Source organism: Brachyhypopomus gauderio, chromosome 4 (genome assembly GCF_052324685.1).
Source record: "Brachyhypopomus gauderio isolate BG-103 chromosome 4, BGAUD_0.2, whole genome shotgun sequence".
Lineage (NCBI taxonomy): Eukaryota > Metazoa > Chordata > Actinopteri > Gymnotiformes > Hypopomidae > Brachyhypopomus > Brachyhypopomus gauderio.
In genome coordinates this window covers 29,973,102-29,998,403 of record NC_135214.1, presented here as the reverse complement: position 1 = coordinate 29,998,403, position 25,302 = coordinate 29,973,102, and the positions used below count along the sequence as shown (strand labels likewise).

At 39.9% G+C, this 25,302-nt stretch overlaps 2 protein-coding genes across 4 annotated transcripts; one reads left to right on the top strand and one right to left on the bottom strand.

Moving 5' to 3' along the window:
- Window positions 1-372: 372 nt before the first annotated feature.
- ppardb (peroxisome proliferator-activated receptor delta b) lies at window positions 373-10,933 on the bottom strand. Its single transcript, XM_077003702.1, has 8 exons — window positions 10,448-10,933; window positions 7,178-7,643; window positions 5,486-5,637; window positions 4,629-4,767; window positions 4,071-4,273; window positions 3,019-3,222; window positions 2,576-2,819; window positions 373-1,798 (listed from the first exon to the last, which is right to left on the bottom strand). Exons 2-8 carry the CDS (start codon window positions 7,578-7,580, stop codon window positions 1,551-1,553), a joined length of 1,593 nt encoding a protein of 530 aa, XP_076859817.1. The 5' UTR covers window positions 7,581-7,643; window positions 10,448-10,933; the 3' UTR covers window positions 373-1,550.
- Window positions 10,934-12,816: 1,883 nt separating this feature from the next.
- Window positions 12,817-18,803, top strand: LOC143512904 (properdin-like). 3 transcript variants are annotated; one of them, XM_077003707.1, is made up of 10 exons: window positions 12,817-12,939; window positions 13,855-13,967; window positions 14,048-14,192; window positions 14,896-15,062; window positions 15,182-15,352; window positions 15,729-15,923; window positions 16,012-16,185; window positions 16,577-16,774; window positions 18,145-18,277; window positions 18,557-18,801. In XM_077003707.1, exons 2-10 carry the CDS (start codon window positions 13,922-13,924, stop codon window positions 18,657-18,659), a joined length of 1,332 nt encoding a protein of 443 aa, XP_076859822.1. In that variant the 5' UTR covers window positions 12,817-12,939; window positions 13,855-13,921; the 3' UTR covers window positions 18,660-18,801. The 3 variants fall into 3 exon arrangements, with proteins under 3 accessions (XP_076859822.1, XP_076859823.1, XP_076859824.1); XM_077003708.1 differs by having other exon boundaries at window positions 12,837-12,939; window positions 13,868-13,967; XM_077003709.1 differs by lacking the exon at window positions 12,817-12,939 and adding an exon at window positions 13,718-13,733 and having other exon boundaries at window positions 18,557-18,803.
- Window positions 18,804-25,302: the final 6,499 nt, after the last annotated feature.

Below are 25,302 nucleotides of genomic sequence, written 5' to 3'. Positions count from 1 at the left end.
GAGTTTCATGCCCAAATCCGGCCCAAAATTATTTTTCCCTCCCAATCGGCCCAAAATAGAGATTGACATGAGCCGGCCCACTTACTACTGGCAAGTATAAAGGACTTGAAAACCAGTATTAGTGCACCTTGCTTGAAAGCATGTTAATAGTATCTGACATTCAAATACTTCAGATATTTATACTGTGACGTTCAGTTTTACAGCAACAGCATATGTATATATTTTAACAGATAGTAGGCCTGACCCCCCCCCCCCCCCCCCCCCCCCCCCCCCCCAAAGAAAAAAAGAAAAGAAAAAACAACTTTATTTAATCTAAAAAATTGTTTGGGTTTTGAGAGGATAAAAATAAATGAACATGAAAAAATGTTTTGTTTTCAACAGAATTTCATTCCGAGCCACCTTAATCAAAAATATTAAAATCATTGGTCATTAAAACTATTTGTACTCTTCACACCATTTGTTCCAGAATAAAGACTCCCACATGAAAATACAGTGCTTTTAACCAAATATCAATTTTGATTGTGCTATTCACTAGAGACTCATCAATTTGACAAGTGAGTTTTGTAATAGATACTGAATGGGCTAAATAAGTAAAATTAGCTTTTAGAACAATATGTGTCAAGCTTTTACACATACACAAAAACTCATACATGACATTGGAAGAACATTTTAAGAGAATACATCTTTACTACTAGTGAAGAATCTATACTTAGTTTTAAAACAAACCATTCCTTTACTAAATAAAATATATATAAGGCAATCCAAATCAAACCGCTACAAATATGAGAGGCTTTCAGTAAATAGCACTGGATGAATAGGTTAGCTTATTAATGTGATCTGACATACATATTGAACCTCAGAATATTTTTGACTGTGGCATGGACTTTTATTCTTTCAGCAAATAAAAGTATGCCACTCCTCAGGGATATATCAAAATACAGACAATAGTCAAATTAAGGCAATATTCTGATGTAGCTAAGTACACATAGATATCTTGGTACCAGGTCAGTTAGTCAGTAATAATCCTTTTAAAGGGAATCGATCAATGGTGAAAATGCAACTAGCAATCATTCAGGCAAGCTTTAATCCCAAACAATGTCCCATGCCATGTAACACAATAGCATGGGACTGAGTCAAATACTTGTAGTCATGATTACAAGAAACCTTAAAAAAAGTCTGGAAGTCTGGAAATGTCCATTTAGTTGTGGCAGCCTTGAACAAACAGGACATGAATCCTCCTAGTCAAGTCTAATTAATCATAATAATAAAGTGAAAAATGGTGTACACGATACACTTTTAAAGTATAGCATTATATTCTGGGGTATACTGCAGTGCTGCTGAACCTGTGACCAGGTGGAAACTGATCAACTGGTCAAAAAACCATTTATTAGTTAAAAGAAACAAAAAACCCCAAATATTTTTTGTCCAACACAGTATTTGTGGAAGTCTATATAAAAATCATAAGGTGTCTACAGCACCATGTGTACAAGACCTGCATACAATTTACATGTCTTGGTTCAGGATGCGAGCTTAGTCTTCACTGAGAACACTTAATACATGTCCTTGTAGATTTCCTGTAGAAGTGGATGAAGAGAGGTCTCAGATTCCGTCTTTTTAATCATTTGAACCAGCTGGGCGTTCTCTGTGACCAGCTGTCGGAGGTCAGCCATTTTCTGCAGTAGTTTGGGGAAGAGATGAAGCGAGTCCGGATGGTGGACCTGCAGGTGCTGGTCCAGAGCCTGGAGGATGCGGTCCTGGATCTGCTCTACCTGCATCACATTCATGAGTCCTGGACGGTCTACACAAGGAGCACAGAGCCATATGCTGTGGTTTACATTTCCAGTAGGAAGGCACCACTTTTGGAATATTCTGAAATTCTATTAGATTAGATGTGCGGGTTGCATACTAAACATGAATAGCTTGTGTTTGTGCACGCGTGGCAGACCGAACAAAGTGCACGTGTGTAGTTAACGTCAGTGAGTAATGAATGCAGAATGCTTTAAATGCTTTAAGAAATGTATGCGAGTCATGTTCAGTAATGATATATGAAGTCTGTTTTTTTGGAATCACTTAATCAGATTATACTATTATAGCACTAGTTTGGCAACCAATTATGCAAACACAGAACTATAGTTTGGTCTTCTGCATGCTACTGTAAATGGTCCCATGTGCCCATTCTGGAATGGGCTCCATAGGCCGCCAACTCCTGACCACTGTGATTGTTATGACGTCAGTGCTCCCCCTCCCTGGATGGGGAAGCGTCAGGTTGAGATGTTCTGCTTCCCCACATCATGCATGGTGTCCTTGCTGCTTAGATACATGGGGAGTGAAGAACATTCTATCTACAGGCCACAACTATGAGTGGCCACCTAATCTTCACACTAGGGGTGCTCACACGGGTAACACAATGGCAAGAGAGAAGACAGCATGATCGGCACTGAAGGCCTTTAACACATACAGAAATCTTATTAGATCAAACTTTCCCCACTACAGTATGAGCCCAGAATTCTCCTATTATCACCTAAAACTCACATTAAGCCATGACCACAACACTTGACACTCGATCAACTCTCACCTCCACACAGGATGATGGCTGCGACAAACAGAGCCAAATCACTGTCATCCAGCTCCAAGGCGTTGAACTTCACCGCAAACTCAAATTTGGGCTCCATAATTTCACTGAAGGGCTTGCGTAGGCTTCGCAAAAACTCTCTCGTCACAAAGCCTTTGCCATTAGATACCAGGAGTCCATCTTTATTCATTAGAGATGGCAGCATGGCAAAAATGGCCTCATGAACACCGTACTTTAATAGGGTTACCTGAGAGAGGAGAAGGATAGGGAATGTACACAGTACCATATAGCACGCTATGCTCAAAATATGACCATGACATTACGTTTTGCTCCAATTGCCATGCAACTGAGATCTAGAATTGTGATAAGTGTTGTGAAAAGCTACTCAGCTAATCCCCCACTTAAGAATCTTAGCACAGAAAAGATGATTATAATGTTATGTATACCTGATCATTAAGGAAGAGATCTACAAAGCCGGGGATATTTTTGGCAAACTCTGTGAGCTCTCTAACTGTTTCCACTGTGGTGCACTGGCACCGGTAGAAAACATGGACTCCAATTTCTTTATTTGGAGGTACACCATTCAGCTGGTTCCAGACTAAACCATTCTCGGCTTGCCACAGTGAATCCATATCATGAATCACAAAGGGCTGTAAGCAAAAAAAATTTAATACGTCAGTTAAAATAAATATATATATATATATATAAAAATATCACACAAATGACTTATATACAAAGGAGTGCATTCAAGCATGCATGACCCCTAGGGGTGTAACGATGCATCGAGACAAATCATTGCGATACAGAAATGTGACTGCACTCCAATGCAATGGCCGAAACTGTGTTGTTTTGTCTAATGCACTTGCATTGTTTGAACACGAGAGGTCACATTTGACCCCCAGAGAAGCTGTTACAATGGCACATGCAATAGCAGGTTATAAACCAATTGCAGGGGAATAAAAAATTGGTTTCATTTTAGCACAGTATTCTGTGCTTCTGCATGCTTCTAAAATAAAGTAATGCTTTCAATTGGTTAATTAAAATATGATGTATTTTGTTTACAGGACATTTTATTTACAATTGTAAACTTCTGCTTCTAATTTCTTTTAATTGAAATAAATTTTCTAATTTTTCAGAAATTTTCAGAAATTAACATTTCTGTTTAAATATTATACAACAATAAAAAAATTATTTAAAAAAATTGTTTGTGATTAAAATTGAGAATCTAGCATCGTGATTCGTATCAAATCGTGAGCACCGTGCATCATTACACCCCAAACGACCACCAAGTAATACAATAACCACAAGTCATATTTTGTTTAAAAATAAAATCTCTTTGGCAATGTAACTTCAGAACATCGACACCACATCAGTTTGACTTAACTTCAATCCTTAGTGCACAAACGTCCTGACCTATTTTTGTTTTATCTGAAATAAACAGAGGCTTCAGATAAGTTCAGTGTGCCCTACATATAGTGTAGTCCAAAGGTATAAATACCGTAGTGGAGCTGGTCTTGCCAGTGAGGATGCTGCGTGCCTTTTTCTTGGTCATGTTGAGGTTCTTTAGGTAGGCTGTATTTACATGCTTGGCCAAAGTTTTGAGATCGGAGCGTCCGGGGCTCAGCACGGTCTTCTCTCCCGCCAGTAACCCAGCCACGAGTTTCTTCTTCTCTGCTTCAGGCATGCGCCCGTACCGAATAGCTGTGGTGTTGTAAACAGGGTTTAGGTAGTCATTTTGTTTTACAGTGTACTCCCAACCATGAAAACATGGTGTTGGGCAGGAGGAGCAGCAGTGTGGGCAGTAGCACGTCAACGGCCAGCTGCCAACCCATTCTGAGCAGCACTGCTCCTTAACACTGTCACATATTATTTAGCATGTTCCAAAACATTTAAAAGTGCATGAAGCACAGGATTATAAAGGATTGTAAATTAAAAACTAAATATGAACGAAATCATGCATCTGCAAACTCCAGATCAGGGAGTTCCACTTTTCGTAATAGTTCAAACATCTGTGGTTTGTGATGTTAATTCAATCGTGTGACTGAGGGGTCCTCACCGTCGTGGGACATGCCCAGACTCAGGCACTTCTGGAAGCGGCAGTACTGACACTTATTGCGACTCTTCTTTAGGATCTTGCAAGCGCGCTCACAGCGGTCGTACTCCAGCTTCATACGAATGGTGCGTCTAAAAAATCCCTGGAAGCCAGAAAGCCACATCAGGTAAAAATGTTTGTAAGAATCAACAGGATACCAAAGCTTGAATACTAACTAAACCACTGGATCATAATGTCAACACCACAAACACAAATGACCTAAATTTCAGCATGACTTTTATAAAACATTATTTTTATCTATCCCTGTTCAGTGTTAACAGTTAACATTAACACATGATATATAATAAAATGAAATGGCAAACAATTAATGTACCTCAATGTACATGTTCCAAAACATGCTAATATATTAACTGATCTATAATTAATTAACGGTTACAAGCGTGTACAAATATGGGCCCAGCATGTTTAAGGGAAAAAATCATTAACCCAACATGGTTAAGGTTCAGCATTTTAAAATGAGAAGTTTGTAAAAGGTGAGATCTTGTCCGTCTCTTCACAAATGTTTGCTAAACGTCCTTGCAGCTTAAAAGACACTGTTCACAAACACAACAATTTCTAGAAATTTTAGGGCTAGACATAAATAGCTTACAACCAGTTATACTGGACATTATGTAGATTATATAAGATTGGTTTTATAGTGTCACCAGAATACTGGCAGTGTCAAGCTAGGGAAGGCAGTTTGGTTGTTGCCCTTTGGGTTTGTCCAAAGGTTCAGAAACCTAAGTGTAGTTGACTGTTCAGTGCATTTCGCTTCAACTGGTAGCGCTGTGAGCTAAGGAGCAGTGAACTGAGGCTGGTACCTTACAGCCCTCGCAGGCGTGCACGCCGTAGTGAAATCCCGAAGCTTTGTCCCCACATATCCTGCACTCCACGCTCAGTCCCCCGGCATCAGCGTCGTCCCGGCCCAGCCGCAAGTGATCAGACAGCGAGAGGGAAGAGGTCTGCAATGGGTCTGAGTCAGAGCAGGGAGAGTGTTACTGGAACAATCCTATTGATATGGCTTTATCTTATGTGTAGAAAAGACCTATTATAGCACCTCTGCGAGTTAGCACAATTCCTTGGGGAACTGCGACATAATGAAATGTCGGATACTTCAAAATACCACAAGGGCCAAACACCAACCACTTTTCTCAGAGGTCAGCTCTCTGCTCATTCTAGCACATTTCACACTGAAAAATGAGTCGTCGTGTCAAGTTACAGATGGATGTAAAGTACATTTTTCCATAGAGCAACATGCTAGTGTCACTAAACATTTATCCTACGTTATTCCTTTCAACTTAGACATTAAATAAAAAAAAACACACTCATGGAATACATGGACCACTAAGTAAGTTTGCCAACTCTTACTCTCACGTCATTTGCACATTGGTTTTTTTGAATGTTTGCAAGGTGAACTTCGTTTTAATCAATGTTATAAATGTGACTGTGGATCTGGTCACGAATAACACCAATAATGTTCTAGAAAGTGTTAGCTGATGCAAAATGGACAGAGAGAATTTTTTTTTTAAATAATTAAAAACTACTTTAAAACAGTTAACAATTTTGCCATGAACTGGTACTGCTAGTGCTATCTTTTAGTATGTATCCCTAACCCTAATTACACGCACTGGACTGAAACAGGTTGTAAGTTGTCAGCACACAGTTTTATTATAATTTTTTTGCCAACTGTAGCTGGGTCACTGCCATCCAAAAATAAAGATGACCACTAAGACTTCCTGTACTCCAAGGGTGAAGGCTGATGTAGCATTGTGCACTGGTCTGTGCAGCCAAGAACACAGCACTTCTTCTGCTTATCTGTTAGCTTTGACATAACTCCCATAGCGGGTGAAGTGTTTGCAAGGGAAAAAAAACCTGCACCTTCATAAAGGTAGGTAGTTCCCCAGCCATGGGTGGAGATACTCAGATGGGGGTGGTATCATTCTAATTGTCTCTTTTAGTGATGTGTATTAGGGAGCCTAATCTGAATACTACCCCCCCCCCCCCCCCCATGCCTTCTGATGTAGGCAGCAGTGAAGGATCTGACTGGGCTGTCTGATTTCAGTCAGGCATTCCAGATACTCTAATGCATGTGTGCAAGCACAGAAAGTTGTGTTTTCATATTATGTGCCCTTTAATTCTCAATTTGGATATCTGAGAAACAACTGGGCAAGCCTGGTTCAACCAGCCTACCATCAACTGCACAGCAGTTTTCAGGCAAGTCTCAACAACACAAAATCTGGGGAAAGCAAAGCATAGTGATTTAGAATTGCACTAATCCTAACTACCATTACCATCATCATAACATTACAAGTGTAACCATGAACATCCTATATTACAAGGCAGCAAGGAAGACTTCAGCTCCAATGCAGCCACTAACTATTTGGTAAATTATATATATTTTTTATATGCCTTTATGGTACACATGTACAGTGCCCACTTCACCCGGTATAGCATGGCTCCTGTATTTTTTTTTTGGACATGATCAAATCCAGGTCTTTTTTTTTTTTTTTTACCTGGGAATGAGCTAGCTGTGACAGGAGAACTACTGTTCCTCTGCCGTTTATCCTTCTCCACTTCATCCCCATTCTGAAGACTTGCATCCCATGGTTTCTTGCCGAGGGGTGACACCCCCTTTCCTGGAGTGTCCGATGCCTCGCTGCCCTCCCCCTCCCCATCTGCTGAGGCAGAGCCCAGCTCCTGAAGGTCTGAGGTACCTCCACAGTCAGAGGAAGTCAACTCTCCCTCCTGAACGGTCAACCAGGTTGTGTCCACAGTGATGCGAGGTAAGCGGTTCTCAGCCTGGGGTGACGGCTGGTCTTCCATAAGCTCAGTCAGTGCCACGGTCTCCTCCGCCATGGTTGGCTCCACCGGGCCTTCACCTTTCACTGTTGAAGTAGCTTGCTCATCCCCCTCCATGACTCTCTCTCTGGCAGCCTGCTAAAGTTCCTCACCCTCCATCCTATGGCTATTGTGGCCACCCTGCTGACAATCAAGACAAGAGAAGAAACAACTGAAAGATAGTTTGTAATAGTCTGATAAATTCAGTACAGAATTTTCTGGAGTATTATGTGTTCAGTGAATATTAAGGTGTATATTTTGACTAATAAAAAGAGGAACATATTTATAAGCCTACTACAAGATTTAAAAAAATATGCAAGAACACTATAAATAATTTCAGCACCAGCACAACTTATTATGGATGACTTGCGTCAATAAGACCTGACTGATCTTCTCTGATGATATGGGATTCATGTTCAATGTTTCCATTTTCAGCTGTGAAACAATTGTTTTCCATAAACTAGAACATTACATGCACAAGAAAGATGTTGGTCAGATTTGTCAAATGAGTATTGCAGGCCTACCTGGAATTAAAGCTTTTCTTAAGTAGCACAGCAACAGAAATCCAGAAAGGCAAATACTGATTTTTCTATTTAAAATTTGTGCCACTTTACTAAAAGATTCTGTAAACTTTCAAACTCATTTTGTTATTATAATAGGAGCTGTAATATGAACAAAAAAGTAAGATATTTGAAGAAATAGAATTTGCTTTGTATTATCCTTGACAGTTTGGTTGAACCTGTGAATGTGACATGATTACACTCGAGTTACCAATCAACCCACTTCAAATCCATGTAGAGATAAATAAAAAAACCTTTTTCAAACACTAAATGGTTTAATATCAAATCCCTCAACATTCCAGAGAATATATTATAGGGTAGTGTGGATCCGAGCCCCAGGACAACTGCAAGCCACGACTGGCTAGACCGGCAGGTTTACCTGAACGATCTAGACTACTAACCACAGAGATTACTTACTCATAGAGTGTGTAGTCTGTTTCTAAATCCAGAATTAATGAGTAATTTAAATATAACTTCTAAGTGAACTACACTTTAACCCTCACTTCTGGGCTAAGGGAGTACCACTAGTGTCATCAAGATGGCATAAATCCAACCACTCACCCCCCCCCCCCCCCCCCATTATTACTTAAAACTTTAATAAATTTGTTTCAATAAAGTGCAAAAATACATTTGAATAATGTAGATCTCAAGCAGGTCTATACAAATTTGCTCCAACTCAAATAATTAATCATGTAACAAAGACGTAAGCAAGGGGAGACTGGAGGCATCCCGTGTAGACTTGGGAAGAATATTCCATAATTTGGGAGCACCTACACTAAATTATTGTCCACCCATATTGTAACATGAAGATGGCCAACATTTTATGTTCTGAAGATACAGCATGAGACACTTGGATGAAGAAGTTCAACCAAGTAATAAGAGACAGGCTGTTCAAAGTGTTATATGTAATAAGAAGAACCTTGTACTGAACACTGAATGTAATATATAACCAGTATAAACTCTGAAGGACAGGGGTGAAATGGTCCATTTTCATAGGGTAGGTGAGGACTCTAGCAACTGCATTTTGTATATACTATAACCTCTTGAACATTTTGCAAAGGATCCAGATAGAGAAACAATGCAGAAATCTATACATGAAGTCACTAATGCTTACACAACTGCTTCTGTCTCAGCTTGATTTAGGGATGATCAGCGATGAGTGATATTACTAAAATGGAAACATGCTCTTAACTACAGAATTCATATGAACGTCAAATAAGAGTGTGGGGTGAAAAATAACTCCTAGATTATGGACGTGGGGAGACATTATTACCAGAATCTCATCAATCAGGGCCTCTGAACTGTTAAAAAGCAATTTATTTGCCTGTGTTCTGTTTTAAAAGTTTGTGAAAGTAACTTTTTAAAATTGAACCCTGACTAGGTCAGCATGGCAAAACCACCTTGAAACTTGAAAAGGATCGCTTACCTTGAACTTGATAGCTCCTTAAGTTATTAAAACATCAGGGAAACAGCACTCACGATTTAAGCCAACACAAGGATTTCTGTATGTTTCCATCATATTAACTACACGGTCATTATTCCAAATGACTTTCAATGTTCTGATCATATGTGGGGAAAATATATCTTGTGTGATCTCGGCCTTAGTGCAACACTGTCCCAATCCCGTGATCCAATATTTAACTCAAGTAAAGCGGTCTAACTACAACAGAAAATAACGCTGCAAAAAAAATAAAATATCTGTTAAATAAAAAAATAAATAATACACATTTTAAAAACACTAACAGTAATGTTTCAAAGCCAAGGCTGACCTTAAACTTGTACTGACACGCTAGCTACCAGCTAGTTGAAAATATAACCCAAATAGCACTGTATTAATCTCAGACACTAAAAGCCTCAAAAGTTGAGGCGCTACTAACTGGCGCGCTAGCTGAGCGGTTAGCCCGCTAGCCGTCTGGCCAAGTCTGTGTTGACTTTGACACGGAATTTGCTTAGCTAGCCAGCTAGTTAGCTCTGTAGTTGCCCGTCTAGCTAGCTAAAATTAATTCAGCAGAGCAGAGTTTATTCGGAGTTCAACGGGAGCCACAGGGTTAGCCGACTCCGGGGTTTCTGAGGAGAACCGTAACACGGTCAAGCGACCCATAAACGAGCCCGCAGACACAAGTGTTACGTTAACGAAAGTAAATCACATTTGTTAGCTAGTTGTGTAGCTAGATGGCTAATTAATGTTGTTCCTGGGCCAGTCAGACTGCGAGCACACGAACTAGTCAACTAAGCTAGTGACTTAAAAAGCCTTTACCATAACAGTTAACAACTCGTTATAATAAACAGATTTAAACAGATTTAGCTTGCTATGACTCTAGAAATTCGTTGGTAATTTGCTAGCTCGCCAGCTAGCTAACTTTTCTCCTCTGCAGTCGTACGTACCTGTTCTTCCTTGTGTTTGTTGGCTGGTTTTAAGGTTCCCAGGACGAAAGATGAGCGAGCACCAACTTTCGTCCTCTTGTGTAAATACCAACTATTTCCAAATAGTGTCCTGCTATATGCGGTGATGGCATGGTCAGTGAATAGTGAGCTATCTAGGTGACCAGTGGACTATGCCAGCTTGCCCACTGCCATTAACAGCCACGTTGATTTAGTTTAGTATTCCGTTTCTCTTATTAACGTGGGTACTTTACATGGGAGCCAGCCAAGTTAGCTGAGCTACGGTGCGCCGTGTTTGCAGACGTGAACTTTTATTACAGTTTAGATATTCAGTTATGTCTGATCGCATTTACATATTGGTGCACATAGTTAACTAAGACCTCCACAAAGTGCGGTAACAACCTTTTGCTGACTCCTTTTCAGCAAATGCACTACTTGCTCCGATTGCGCTCAGGGTTGACAGCGAAACCACGTCAAGCGTGGCGTGAGTGACCCGCTCATAGTGGGAGTGTCAAATAAAAAGTGCACAAACTACAACGTTGAATGAATATTTAAATGGTTATTTATGAGAATCTCGCACTTGTATGTTTGTAAAGTATGCTCAGGTAACTTGCACATGATTAAGGGAAAGTCGGACGAGACTGGAGACAACGGATTTATTCTTTGTAAATAAGAAATAAATACATTTTCCTGTTGGTTATTCTAAATGTAATTCTTGATTATGATACCTGAATCACTACCATCACTAGGAGAAAGCACAATGATAGGTTATTAAATTAGTGTTTGGGCTAACTGGTTAATTCTCAAAATACTTAAACGATTTTTTTACTTATTTGTCTAGATTAAAATAAGTAATAACAGTAATAGAAATAAACGAACAAAGAAACAAAAACTATAGGCAGCAGATGGTGCCATAGCCCAGGAAATAATGTTGTAAATATGAAATAGATTTTCGGGAAATGTTGGTAAACTATAAGGACTACATTTCTGATACTTGGCGTCTTTTGCAGGCAGTTGTGCTAGGGCTGTGTCTGTATATTGGGTCAAAGTCACATTGTAATGTTTTAGGTGTTTGCAATAAATATTGTGTTGCTTGTACAGTCAGCATTTGGCTAGCTAAACACTCTCCACAATGAGGTCTTTATAACTCCAGCAATGAAAAACAGACATGTAGAATTAGAACTGCACAATACCCAACATTACTGCAATAATAAAGTTATAGGTATATAGGTATTGTGATATGCAATATATTGCAACGTGTTAAACCATTCTTGCAAACCCCTGATGTGACACTATATCTTTCAGAATTTCATACATTAATTTCATACATTTCTCAGGACAATCATTTTAACACCTGAGAAATAACAAAAAAGTCTGGTGCATTTTGACAACCGATAAAAGTGGATTCATGATATGGGTATGGATTCCATTTTACATAACTGTACATACTGTTGGATCAAAGGGTTCCCATTTTTCTTGATGATAATGTTCCTGCACACACAACACATTTCAATTCCGGAGTGGTTTAAGACCAGGGTGAACAGTCTCCCTAATCACTATGTCCAGACAACATCAAAGCTTTATTGAAAGTTATGTGGCACAGTAAGTAGGGTTCCAGTAGATGGGACATAGTGGGGTTCGAATCCAGTAGGGTTCGTTAGATGGGACCAGGGCCCAGGAGTTAATAAAGATTAAAGTTTATAATGCACAAGAAACAGCAAACAACAAAGGGATGTTATTCAATTTCATATCTATAAGCGATTTTTTTTTTTCAATTTTGTCTATTTCTAAATGAAAATCCCATGACAAAAACATACGGACCAACCTGGCAGTCATATTTTTGTTGCGAAGCCCCAATTATTATTATTGGTAATTTCACTCATGAAATTCTCCACAAAACAATGGTGTAAGCTACAATGTGTGTCCTTGTTCTAAATAATAATAATAATAATAATAATAATAATAATAATAATAATAATAATAATAAGCACATCAATTTCCTTCATGGGCTTCTAAGAATAGAGAAGGGAAATGCATATACAGATAGGGACATGTATTTGAGATAATTATAGACATATTTATATCTATAAATTCTGTAAAGGACTTTGAGTTCCATATATGTATGAAAGGTGCTATACAAATAAAGATGATGATGATGATGATGATGATGATGATTATTATTATTATAATGAGAAATGTATCACAAAAAACTGACCTCTATAGGATGTTTTTAATAGTCACCAGTGCGAAAATATAGTTCAAGTCCCTTTAAAAAAAGATAAAAATGAGACAGGGGTGTATACTAAAGGAAGGGAGTTTATACTCCTCCCCAAAGGTTTCATATATATAAGAAAATGACTTTCCTGGTGGGGTGTGTGTGCAGTGCGTTTACTGATTCTTATAGACTGGAGTCATTAGGGTACTTCTTACTTCATTTTTTTCTAAACAGCCTGTGGTTTCTGAAGACAAGATCATTTGTATTATGCAGTTCCTGAGTAAGTTATCACTTTTCTCTATTATAACATTTTTACTAGTGTTGTCAGTGTTGTCTAAACAGTGAGTTATTTGGCCATTCTTGTCTGAATGATAGGGCCATTTGAATTGGTATAAACAAAGCACCTCTTATGGGGCTGACTGGGATCTGTTGAAAATTGTAATTCCCTGAGTCCTGTGGTGCCATTTCTTGAACTCGTGCATGAGCAACAAGAGCTCTCAAAGGTCACCTATGGATGTTCTTTCTCAAGAATCCTAGAATAAGTTGTTGTCTTCCCTTTCTCAGTGACTTAGTCTGGGTGCCACTAGAAGTGGACAAACATCCAAATATATGTGTTTTTACAGTGAGTTGGTTGGTGTAAGCTCTGTGCATTTTGGAAAGCTGATGCCCATTTGATAATAGTGAAAAGTCACTGGAGAACATTATGAGTACCAACTCAAGTCCAGCATTTAAAACACAAGTTTTCATTTGCATTCAGGTTTTTTGCTTTTCAATTCAACTTTGCAAACAGGTTTCAATCTTAAGCTAAAACAAACATCTGTTAACCTTTGATGCTGGATCAAGACTAACCAATCAATAATTTGACCTCAGTTACGAGAAGACTGATGAAAGAATATTTACAGGACATTGAGAAATTTGTTTTTGGTTTTTGTAACCCTTTACAAAAATAACCCCAAATAAGGAATGTAGCAGTTTAACATTATTTAACTATTCACTGTTCTGGAGTTTTGATTGGTTTTTACAACCTTTACACTAGGTTAAGCTATTAAATGAAAAGATCTATGAGCAAGTAAGGTAATGAAATAGATGGATTATTTTATTTATTGCTGTAATCCAGTAACTTCACAAATTAATAGCTTGATAACTTCCACCATGTGTATTTACAAACATTTTGAAGTGTGTTTTTTTGATTAAGGTTTTTCCTTCAGACACTGGATTATCAGGAAGCTATAAGTGCATGGTCAAGCAACAAAGAAGGCAAAATGTTGTTTACGATAGCACTCTTTCTACTATATATTCAGCCAACAGGTAGATATTACTTAATTTTTATATGGCATGTTTTAGTTTCTTACTCAAACGAACACTGATTAACAAAGGAGTTTTTTCAGTTCCCCAGACAGTGCTCTGCTATTCTAGTTTTTCTCTGCAACATGGGACATGCGGAGATGTTTTGGGTGAGGTGCCACGTGATGACTGCTGCATGAATCCTAATTATGGTTATCAGGAACAAGGCCAACCCTGCCGTTCCTGTAGGTAAGTTTTAGTTTAATCTACAAGTTGTTGTGCTCTATACATGAGTGACTCAATGGCTGACAAATGTTTCTATAAATGTTTGGTCAAGAACAGAAATGTGAAAAGCTTTTTAAAATTACAAAGGCTATTTTAACAAGAAATACTTAATATTGTTTAAAGTTACATGTAATCCATAATGTCATCCATAAATACTAATATGACTGAGTGGTACCACATCTAGAGACTCATTCTGACAGCTTCATTATTTGGCACTCAGGAAATAACTCTTAGAACTAACTGCTTAGTTCCACATAGATTTCAATTGCTCCCTTTTGTGTGTTAATAAAAGACCTTTTACTATTATAACAGAAAAAGTTTCATATTCATGCATGCAAATTTAAAAATCAGTGACAGGAACAAGAGATTCTCGTTTCAGTGTTTTTCCATTTATAAACAAGCACAGATATAGTGCATTCTGTCACAACAAAAGCAATTTCAAAAGAAAACCATCTCTGAAGGCACATTTTAGAATTTCTAAAGCTAAAGTATAGGGCAAATACACGGATTGCCAAGCTTTGCAAAATAAGTCAGAATATACATGCTATTTAAATACATGTAATTTTGGGAAAACCAGTGAAATACAGAGCATAATTGTGGAGATCACAGCACTAGTATTCTAGAGATGCTGTACTTCTAATCACTAACGGCATATATTCATCTCCAGATATGCTTCATGGACTGAGTGGTCCTCGTGGGGTGCCTGCTCAGTGACCTGTACGGAAGGAGTGAGGCAGAGACGACGTGCTTGTTATGGGATTGGAAAGTGCCAAGACAAGTACAAAATAGGGAATCATCAAACTGAACCTTGTGTAGACAAGAGCTGCTGTCCAGGTAAAGAACAAAGATACAGCAGATAAAAGTATACTGTACAGGGCAGTACCCCGGCCTTTTTATCAAGTGTACGTACGACAGCTTTACTTGATCTCTTTAATGATTTATTTCTCTTTTAGAAAATGGGGGGTGGTCAGAGTGGAGTGAGTGGTCAGCATGCTCAGTTACATGTCAACGTGGAGTCCAAATAAGGAAGAGAACCTGCACAGAACCCGCTCCCAAATGTGGGGGCTTCTGCGTCGGCGACAGTGAAGAATCTGAGGCCTGCAGCACTGGGATTGTCTGTCCAAGTATAGAAATGTTTTCTAAGAGACAACTGCTTAACATTTACTCCACACCACATTTACTTCACTAATAGTGTAACTAAAAAGTGTTTTACATAATATTTACGTTATTTGTGTAGCACCTTCCGTATAGATATCTCAAAATGCTCACTTAAAAATATTTAAAATTAAGTGCAACATGAATATAAAAACATAACTAAGATAGAATAAGTAAAATTAAAATAAGAAACATCATTGAAAGATAAAAAAGTAACATTAAGTCAGCAATAAAAATAAGCAAAGAGATATGTATAAATTTCAATTAATCAGCACAGCACGGCGAACAGGTTCTATCATTTACATACCCATTTAATTTACATACTCAATTATGTGCCACTTCTAGCTCATGGAGGATGGTCCTCATGGGGAAACTGGGGCCCCTGTTCAGGAACATGTCATCCAGAGGGCTTCCTGGCCCCTGAACAGCAACGGCAAAGAACTTGTACAAACCCTCCGCCGTCTACTGTACCACGTGGCAATGACTGCCCAGGTGCTAGGATTGACACTCAGTTCTGCAACGGAATACCTTTTTGTCCAGGTAAATTGAGAACAATATTCCACAAAAGCTGAGTCTGGAGAGGAAATGTCTCTCTCTCTTTTTTAACTAAGTAAATACTCTTCCTTAGTGGATGGAAACTGGGGTTCTTGGTCAAAGCCCTCGGACTGCTCTGTGACATGTGGAGTGGGAAGACAGGTGCATCGACGAACATGTGATAATCCGCCACCCAAACATGGTGGCCAACCCTGCCATGGAGAGGACACAAAGCGTGTTCTGTGCACTATCCCTGTGCACTGTCCAGGTGACTGACACTGGACAGCCTTTTGTTTTTAATTAGTGTCCTAATCTCTACAATTATATAACAATTGTCTTTCTAACTACAACTATAGTGAATCTTTCCTTGATTAGATTCTGCAGCTGTACCCAATAGGCTTTTATTACACATTACAGTTGATGGCAAGTTGTAATCCAGAGTCACTTGATCCAGAGACTTGTGATATGTTCAGTCTGGTATAAATTTACATGTCCTGTCTCAACATTTATTGCCCACTTTTCATGAATGGCCTGGTTTTCACACACGCACACGCACAAAATCTTGTTTATAAAGTAGACTGTAATATGTGCAAGCAACAAATCTATCAACATGAAAAAAAATGGAAAATATAAAGTCATACTTTTTCTGCCCCTTTCAGCGGATGGTCACTGGAGTGAGTGGGGTGAATGGACATTTTGTAAGCCAGTCAACCCAAGAGCAATTAACTGCAAGAACAGAATTGGAAGACGGAACAGAAAACGGGACTGTTTAGGCAGGGACTATGGAGGAAAGCCCTGTCCTGTAGAAGAGGAACCTGTGGAGTTTAGCATTTGCTATGACATAGATAACTGTAAATGTGAGTACCTTGCTAAATGTATCACACTCACTAGATACAGCTTGGTGCTTGTATAAAAAATGTTTACTTAAACCACATTCACAACGGTTGACACTTCTGCAGTATTATTTAAGGGACAATGAGTATATGTCGTTCCTTACCTTAAGATCCACATTTAGGTAGCTTTTGTGAAGTAAAAGGAATAACACCGGGACCTATTACTTATCTGAATGATACCTGTAAACATTATAGTTCTGTTTTGAGAATACACCACATTACAACGTTTCAGCCTCTTTTCTTGGATCTACCTTTCAGACCATATACATTAGCAAACTCCTACATTAGCAAAAGGTCATGTCATCAGTTAAGGAAGCTCAGCTTTGATAATGATGCACTATTATACACATCTACTGTGCCAAAAGAAATCAAAACTAGATCATCTTGTGACCTGAATTCTCAGAAACCATAAACAACCTACATGTGGTTCCGTTTGCTGGTTGAAGTGCAGAAAGATAGAATATAGAAATTAAAGGAATATTCCTGGAATATTCAAGTTAATATCTTAGGCCCGTAGCCAGGGGGGATCGAAGGGTTCGTTCGACCCCCCCGCCCCCGCACCCTCCCTCCGTACACACATGCCCCTCAAGATAGGTAGGTTATTCAATGAATGAATTGTTAATCTCCGGTGAATATACAGACAAACAAATAAGGACAGCAACAACAGACTCACAACAAACTTATAACAGTGTTGCCAACTCTCACGCAATGAGTGTAAGACACACGCATTTGACCGTTTTCACACGCTCAAACGCCATACATCAGATTTCTCACGCTGAAAAAAAAATCATGTTTATTTATCTCCGATCTACATCTATGATTCAATGAGTTACTAGTTCGCTCTGGCGCCAACCACCGGCGATCGATCGAGGAAACATATAAGACATAAACCCCCCCCATCAACGTTTGACACCGCCCCCAAATCAAATCTCAGTCCTAGTGATTTTGAAAAGTTAGCAACATTGCTTATAATGAATACAAAATGTGTAAATTAAAAGGTTTGACGTGTGCTCGTGTATTTAGGGGGCATTGGAGTAGAGCCAAATGAAGTCCACTTTTGGGGGAAAAAGATCCCCCCCATCACAATGCTGGCTACGGGCCTGTATCTATCTACTGCATCTGTAGTATATTATCATGAGAAATCATTTTGTTGCATATATCTGTACTAACAACAGAGAGAATGAAACAATGATTCAAAAAAGTGGGGAATAAGACTGTGTATGATTTGCTTGGCTATTTGATTTATTTTACTGTACTGACTATTGTATGTATAGCACTTCATACTACTTCAAACAAACATATTGCAAACATGCTTACTCTTCTTTTCTGAATAGCGGGTCCTTCCGAACTGATAGCGAAAGCCTTTTGGTCAGAATGGAGCAAATGGAGTTATTGTGAGCCTAATTGTGAAGAAACGGCCAAACAGACAAGAGAGAAGACGTGTACACCTGACCTGTCAAAGTACAGGTAGAGAAAACAGTTGTACATTTTAAAATAAACAAATTAGATTTTTTCTTACACCAGTGAAATGTTTTTGGTAGACACAATCAATAGACATATTGTGTTCATAAAGCACGAGTATGTATTCACTTAAACTGTTTACACATATTTTTCTTCGATGGTTAGGGTCTCAGGTACAAGTTATGAAATCCAAAACTAGCAACAGGAACTTGAGAAATTCAGTGTCTTATGCTGAAAGCAGAATTGTGATGACTCTTACATTTATGCTTCCTTTCTCTCCCACAGTGATCAGAATATTGAACTTTTCGCAGGGACACCAGATATCGTCTGCCCACAAACAGAAGAAACAAAACAGACTCGAGCATGTTTAAATGTTCCTAAGTGCTAGGGAAATTTTCTCTAATCAAGTGACTGCCAGATTTGAAGCTCTATTCAAATTGTTTTAACAATGTTGCTTCGTCCACTGCTTCATTGGGCTGTTCACACCAAGTGCCGGAAATACAGCAAACGCAAATTAATTTTGTAATGCAAGATGCCACAAATAAACATTACAAATGATTTTTCCCAATTCTCCAATGTCTAAACATAAAATATGAGCCTACTGATGGAGGATTATTAGTTTTATGATGAACACTTTATTGTTTTTTAAAGTAACACTAAACATGCACCTCATATTAGGAGGGACAAAAGAAATGGGGGGAAAAGACAAAACTAGCAGCAGATGATTCAGTAGTACAGGGGAAAAAAGGAGGCAGGACTAAGTCATATTTAAATAGAATTTTTTTTTACCTCAAACAGGATACATGGCTAACAGAAAAACGTTCGATTTTTTCCTCAAATTATAATATGATTGAAATATTACTTACATGGGCACCCCGGGACAGGTAGTGCCCTTGGTGGGGGGCTCTGTCACACTACAGCCCCGGAACCCTCCCTTTGGGACGTGTGTCTACTTAGTCCATGTTCTTGTATGTACATTGGGGGGTGTGGCTGGTGTGTGTTTGTGTGTTCACCCGTCGTTAGTCTAATGTATTTCACATGGTGCTTGTTAGAGATGTGTATAAAGCGTGGAGCTGCGCGGGGCTGCAGAAGGACCCAGTGTGCGCAAGCCTGCTGCGGTTCGCACGGGAGGCCAAGGAGCAGTCGGTAGCGGAGAATTACCGCCAAGCTACCCAGAATGTTGATCCAAGCCCTAGGACAACTGCAAGCCATGACTGGCTAGACCGGCAGGATTATCTGAACGATCTAGGCTACTAACCACAGAGACTTACTCATAGAGTGTGTAGTCTGTTTCTGAATCCAGAATTAATGAGTAATTTAAATATAACTTCTAAGTGAACTACACTTTAACCCTCACTTCTGGGCTAAGGGAGTACCACTAGTGTCATCAAGATGGCATAAATCCAACCACTCACCCCCCCCCCCCCCCCCATTATTACTTAAAACTTTAAGGGACTGATGGACGAACGAACGAAAGTCACTGAGGCGAGGGGGGGGTTGGTGTTAGGTGACGACGACAATTGCGACGACATCTCACTCAAGCGAACCGAAATACTCAAACGCCTAACGTTAGTTAGTCTGACTAACTTAATATACTACTAATCAACTGCATCAATTGTGTTAAATATTGAAATTACATCTGGTGACTTGACTAGGGCTTGAAGTTTAAGACTTGGGACTTGACTCGAGACTCGCTTGTATTGACTTGGGACTTGACTCGAGACTTTATTGTATTGACTTGGGACTTGACTCGAGACTTGATTGTATTGACTTGGGACTTGACTCGAGACTTACTTGTAATGCCCGGTTCACACTACACGATTTTAGGCTGGTTTTTCAGTTGCCAACTGATCGGCGACAGAAACTGTGGTCGGAGGCAAATCGGCGATCACTCGTCGCTCGCTCGTGTAGTGTGAACTGCTGAAAGACGCTCGCCGAGCCGTCTCCGACTGGTCTCCGACTGGTCGCAGACGACCGGCAGATATCTAGCATGTTTAATATCTAGCAGTCGGCGACTGAGAGTCGGCAGCAGCGTCTAGCTACAGCCAATGGGAACAGCGTCTAGCTACAGCCAATGGGAACGCGGAGAGAGAACCGCGGCACCGCTGAAGATATCTCTGAAGAATGTAAAAAACTTTCAAGAATGCTTTCAAAACAGTAGGCTAACCCAGCAAACACACAAAATCCTCACCTTTCTTACAAATTTACTACAACACTGTGTTTAAGTTATTGTGACAGCACTGGAGAAATAGTGCGATTGATTATATCCATGTTCACTGCAACGGAGAGATGAAATAATTCTGGCAACTTGGGACTATGGAGTGTTTAAACGGTAAAAATAATAATAACGAAAATGTGGAGTACATGTACATAGTTTTTTTTTTCTTCTACGTGGTGTTGCTGGTTCTCGCGAGAGTTTCGTTTTCATGTTCTCGTGTTTTTGGACGGCAGCCAGATGAGTCGGCGATTCCCCAGTCGGGTAATTCGTGAGCCCGCGTCGCCGATCAGTCATGTAGTGTGAAAGCCACAACAACTGAAAGACTCGCGATTACAGCACAACCAGTTGTGTAGTGCGAACGGCACAAAAACCTGACGACTGAAAAGTCGTGTAGTGTGAACCTGGCATTACTTGCAACTTAGTGACTTGTTCACATGTCTGCTGAGAAGTGTTGGATGAGCAGCAAGTGTCCACTTTAGGTTATCATAGCATTTTAGATATTTAGGTTAAAGGTGTGTTTAAAAGCTGCATAATAGTTTGAATTTGTAGCCTCTATGCTTTATGCTAAGATTTAAAAATGTATAAATGATTAAAAAAAGCTTTGCAATTTAAGCATGACTACAGTAAGTGTAAAAAAATATATGCCCACACAGAATAAGAGTAAAATGGTCAAATGTTTTTAAGACATGTTTGCGTTGCATGAATTCATAAAGCAGCTTTGTTTGTAGCCAGATACAAATAGCTGTTTAAAGGAGGGAGCACCTTTAACCTGAAGAATTAGAATTGAGCTGTTTTATCAGAGATATTCAGAAAATACATATTAGAGATGATTTCAATAAAAGTAAAACCAACAGTAAAATCATAGATAGATAGATAGATACCTTTATTGTCATTGTACATGTACAACGAAATTAAGCAGCAATCCTTAAGGTGCTAGGACAGAATAACAATAAAACAGTAGAACAACAGTACAAACAAAGTCTAAACGTGAGCTAAGGACTGTTAACCCTAACTGGGTATGGACAGTGAAGACAGTGGGGTATATATACACACAATAGTGGAACATTAGCAGTAGTAGATATGGTTATTGCACAATGGTAGATGGTAAACATGACAACAGTGGGTGAACACTTGAGACAGTTACTGCACGGTCTGAATAAATAAATGGTAAAAGTGACAATAGTGCATGAACAATGGGCAATTGAGGCAGATATTGTACGTTCCTGGGTAGATAGAAAAGTCAGAAAAGTAGTTCAATTTGAGTAGGTCAATTTTGGAGGGTGGTGTAAAATGTCCAATTAACCAGTTCGGTGGGTGTATTTGTTAGTGTTCAGTTCCCTTATCGCACTGGGGTAAAAACTGTTTTTAAGTCTGTTGGTCCTGGATGTAATGGACCTGAGACGTTTCCCAGAGGGCAGTTGCTGAAACAGTTGATGTCCAGGGTGAGAGGAGTCTTTCAAGATGTTAGCTGCTCTGCTGAGACAGCGGGATTTGTACAGGTCCTCCAGACTGGGCAGTGGGCAGCCAGTGATCTTCTGGGCTGTTTTGATCACTCTCTGAAGTGCTCTCCTTTCTGCTGCTGAGCTGCTGCTGTACCACGTTGAGATGTTGTATGTTAGTGTAACTGTTCTGCGTTGTGTTGAAAATGATGAGGACGCTCAATCGGATGAAGTCATTTATTCCCTGCACATGGGTTGATAAAATGATATTTAGGGTGGGATAAAATGTGGAGTCTGCCTGCAGCAATGTAATTCTCTTCCCGCTGCATCTCACACACAACATTTCTTCATCCATTTTTTAAATGTATATACATGAACAAAAAGTACACTCAGTGGTCACCACCGGTACTGCACGTGGAATGCAGCCATAAAGTTCCAGGCTAGTCACGCTTTGGATCGCACATGCTAGCGGGACCACGAGGTGCACATAGAACATACAAAACGCAAACAACTTAAAATACAAATGTAATAAATTACCTGCACATGGGTTGATAAAATGATATTTAGGGTGGGATAAAATGTGGAGTCTGCCTAAACAAAACAAATGCCGTATTATAATTTGGACTTTCCAATACGAATACATTAAGGCCAACAAAAAAAAAAAATACAAAACGAGAAAACATCACACAAATCCAATTTATAGATCACCTTACATATTAGGTTAAATTAATGTTAAATCTAAGACATACAAAATAGTGCAAATATGGATTTTAATAACTTATCTCAGACCCACGATTATCCCACCTACCTGCAGCAATGTAATTCTCTTCCCGCTGCAGAAATCCCACAATGCAAAACGGTATAGACCAATTACAAAATAAAAGTCTCAACCCATTTATGCAGGATTTAACAATTTAACACCGTTACATACACCCCCCTTAAATCCTGCTAAATTGGGAACGTACATAAAGCTGTCTTAAAAAAAAAAATCTCAGAAAAAAACTGTAAAGAGAGAAGAGAGACGTGTATGTCATTAGATAGTACTAAAAGCTGTCAATTAAAGAATTCTCCAACTAGGAAGTACCCAAAGAATGGGATGGCGTCATACCCCAAACTAAAAGTAGACTGTAGAGATGCCTGCTACACCTCAAATTCTGCTACAACTCTATCTGACATGTCTAACTGTATCCAGTGTTATCTGACAAAAAAATACCTTAATCTTATATGTGTTAAACTCAAAAGAAGCTCGCAACTAGAGAAATTAAAGAGCTCACTGAGGACTCTGTGTTGTCAAGAACTTGTTCATTCATCTCATATATAAGTCTTTAAGGAGGTTTAACAGCTCTGCCTCTGTTTGTCTGAGTAACAGCTTTCTCAAATCTCTGGGGCTGAGTGCAGACAGCAGGTTCAACTTGCATAGTGTCACTATGGGCAGGCACTACTGGGTGGGTTTCAGCATCTTGTGGGCCATCACTCACAGAAGGAACATCTCCGTGCTGATCGTGCACTTCACCTGTGATGTCACTCACTGAGTCCTCTGGCTCCAACGTGCATTCAGACACATCAGACACTTCAGTGTGTTGAGCTTGACACTCCCCCATCTCAAAGTCTTCGCGGCTTGTAAGTACCCAGTGTGCAGTCCGATCACCAACGCTGTCATCAACTTGAGGGGTGACTTCAGGAACTGCCTCATCACCGTCCCTGGACCGGTAATCCTGCATATCATCAAGTGGTAAGAAGTCAACAGGGAGTAGTAGGTTTCTATGGACTACCTTCACTCTGCCAGTGTTGTTCTCTCTGATTTTGTAAACATTGATGTCAGAATTTACAGCCACAACTTCATATGGAGAAGATTCCCATTTATCAGTTATCTTCTTTTTTCCTCTTTCACCTCTGTTTGCGACAAGCACTCTGTCTCCGATGGTGAGTGGTGCACCTCTGATCTTCCTGTTGTATAGCCTGACATGCCGAGTCTGTTCTTTTTGACTGTGTCTCTGTGCTACCTGCACAGCTTCACGCAGATCCTTCTTCAGGCGTGAAACAAACTCACTGTGGTCTACCACCACTTCATCAGAGAGGACGTTTGAAAACAAAATGTCAACTGGGAGGCGAGGGACTCTGCCAAACATGAGATAGAAGGGCGCAAAGCCAGTCGTCTCGTGCTCAGTGCAATTGTAACAGAAGGTGAGAAGTTGTAACATCTGTGGCCACTTGTCTTTAGACTTCGGAGGCAATGTCCTCACCATAGATCCAAGGGTTTTGTTGAATCTTTCAGCAATGCCGTTGCCCATGGGGTGGTACGGTGTCGTGTGTGACTTCTCGATACCTGACAGAGACAACAATTCCTTGATCAGCTTGCTTTCGAAATTTGCTCCTTGGTCAGAGTGAATCCTTTTTGGAAAGCCATAGACGAGAAAGAAGTCATTCCATAGTCTCCGAGCTACTTGCTTAGCGGACTGATTTTTACATGGGAATGCATGAGCCATTTTAGAAAAATGATCTGTTACGACCAGTACATCCATAGACTTGCCATTGCTGACCTCCGCAGACCAAAAGTCAATGCATACTAACTCCATCGGTTCTGATGTGCGAATGTTCTCCAATGGGGCACAGGCATTGGGTTCTGGTGTCTTCCCCACAACACAGCGATGACAGGTCTTCACATGATCGTCGATGTCGCGCTTCATGCCAACCCAGAAAAACCTCTGTTTCGCCAGCGCCAGTGTTCGGCTTCTACCCTGGTGACCGGCCGCATCATGAATTCCCTTCAGAACTTGTCCTTTTAGGGAATCTGGCACCACAAATAGAAAAAGTCGTCTGTTCATGTTATTATCTCTCCTCACCTTGCACAGCACACCATCACGGATAATGAGCTTGTCCCAGTGTCTTAGGAGCCGACGTACACTGGCGGGTTCATCCGCTCTCTCACTTTTGGATGGTTTCCGATGTCTTTCAATATAGTAGAGCACTCGACTGATGGACATATCTTGTCCTTGCTGACTCACCAGGCTACTGTGAGGGATGGGAGAAGTGGTCTGCTGCAATTCAGGAACAGCTGGACCCGCACACATGACTTCGCTCAGGCCACCAGTGGAGTGTGCACTGAAAACAGCCGAAACCTCCAGAGCCTCAACTGAACCACTCCCACTGCTGGGCATCGTTTGTGGATCTCTGCACGATCTAAGGACCATCTGATGGTTGTTGCTGTACTTGAAAGCATGCTGGACAGTTTCATCACCAACATCACTGACGTTTTTCAGAAGTGACACATATGGCTCTGTGACAATGCGATGACTTACACAAGACTGGACAAAGGGCTCTCTGCTCAAGGCATCAGCAACAACATTTTTTGGGCCTGGCACATACTTCAAATC

Bases quoted from the DNA above. Each gene is read 5' to 3' on its own strand.
- ppardb (XM_077003702.1), bottom strand. From the start codon at position 7,580: ATGGAGGGGGATGAGCAAGCTACTTCAACAGTGAAAGGTGAAGGCCCG. The intron at 4,274-4,628 runs GTGAGGACCCCT...ACAACACCACAG, and splicing joins TCTGGGCATGTCCCACGACG to CTATTCGGTACGGGCGCATG. The intron at 1,799-2,575 runs GTGAGAGTTGAT...CTCCTTGTGTAG, and splicing joins AGCCATCATCCTGTGTGGAG to ACCGTCCAGGACTCATGAAT.
- LOC143512904 (XM_077003709.1), top strand. From the start codon at position 13,922: ATGTTGTTTACGATAGCACTCTTTCTACTATATATTCAGCCAACAG. The intron at 15,063-15,181 runs GTAAAGAACAAA...TTTCTCTTTTAG, and splicing joins AGACAAGAGCTGCTGTCCAG to AAAATGGGGGGTGGTCAGAG. The intron at 15,924-16,011 runs GTAAATTGAGAA...ACTCTTCCTTAG, and splicing joins CGGAATACCTTTTTGTCCAG to TGGATGGAAACTGGGGTTCT.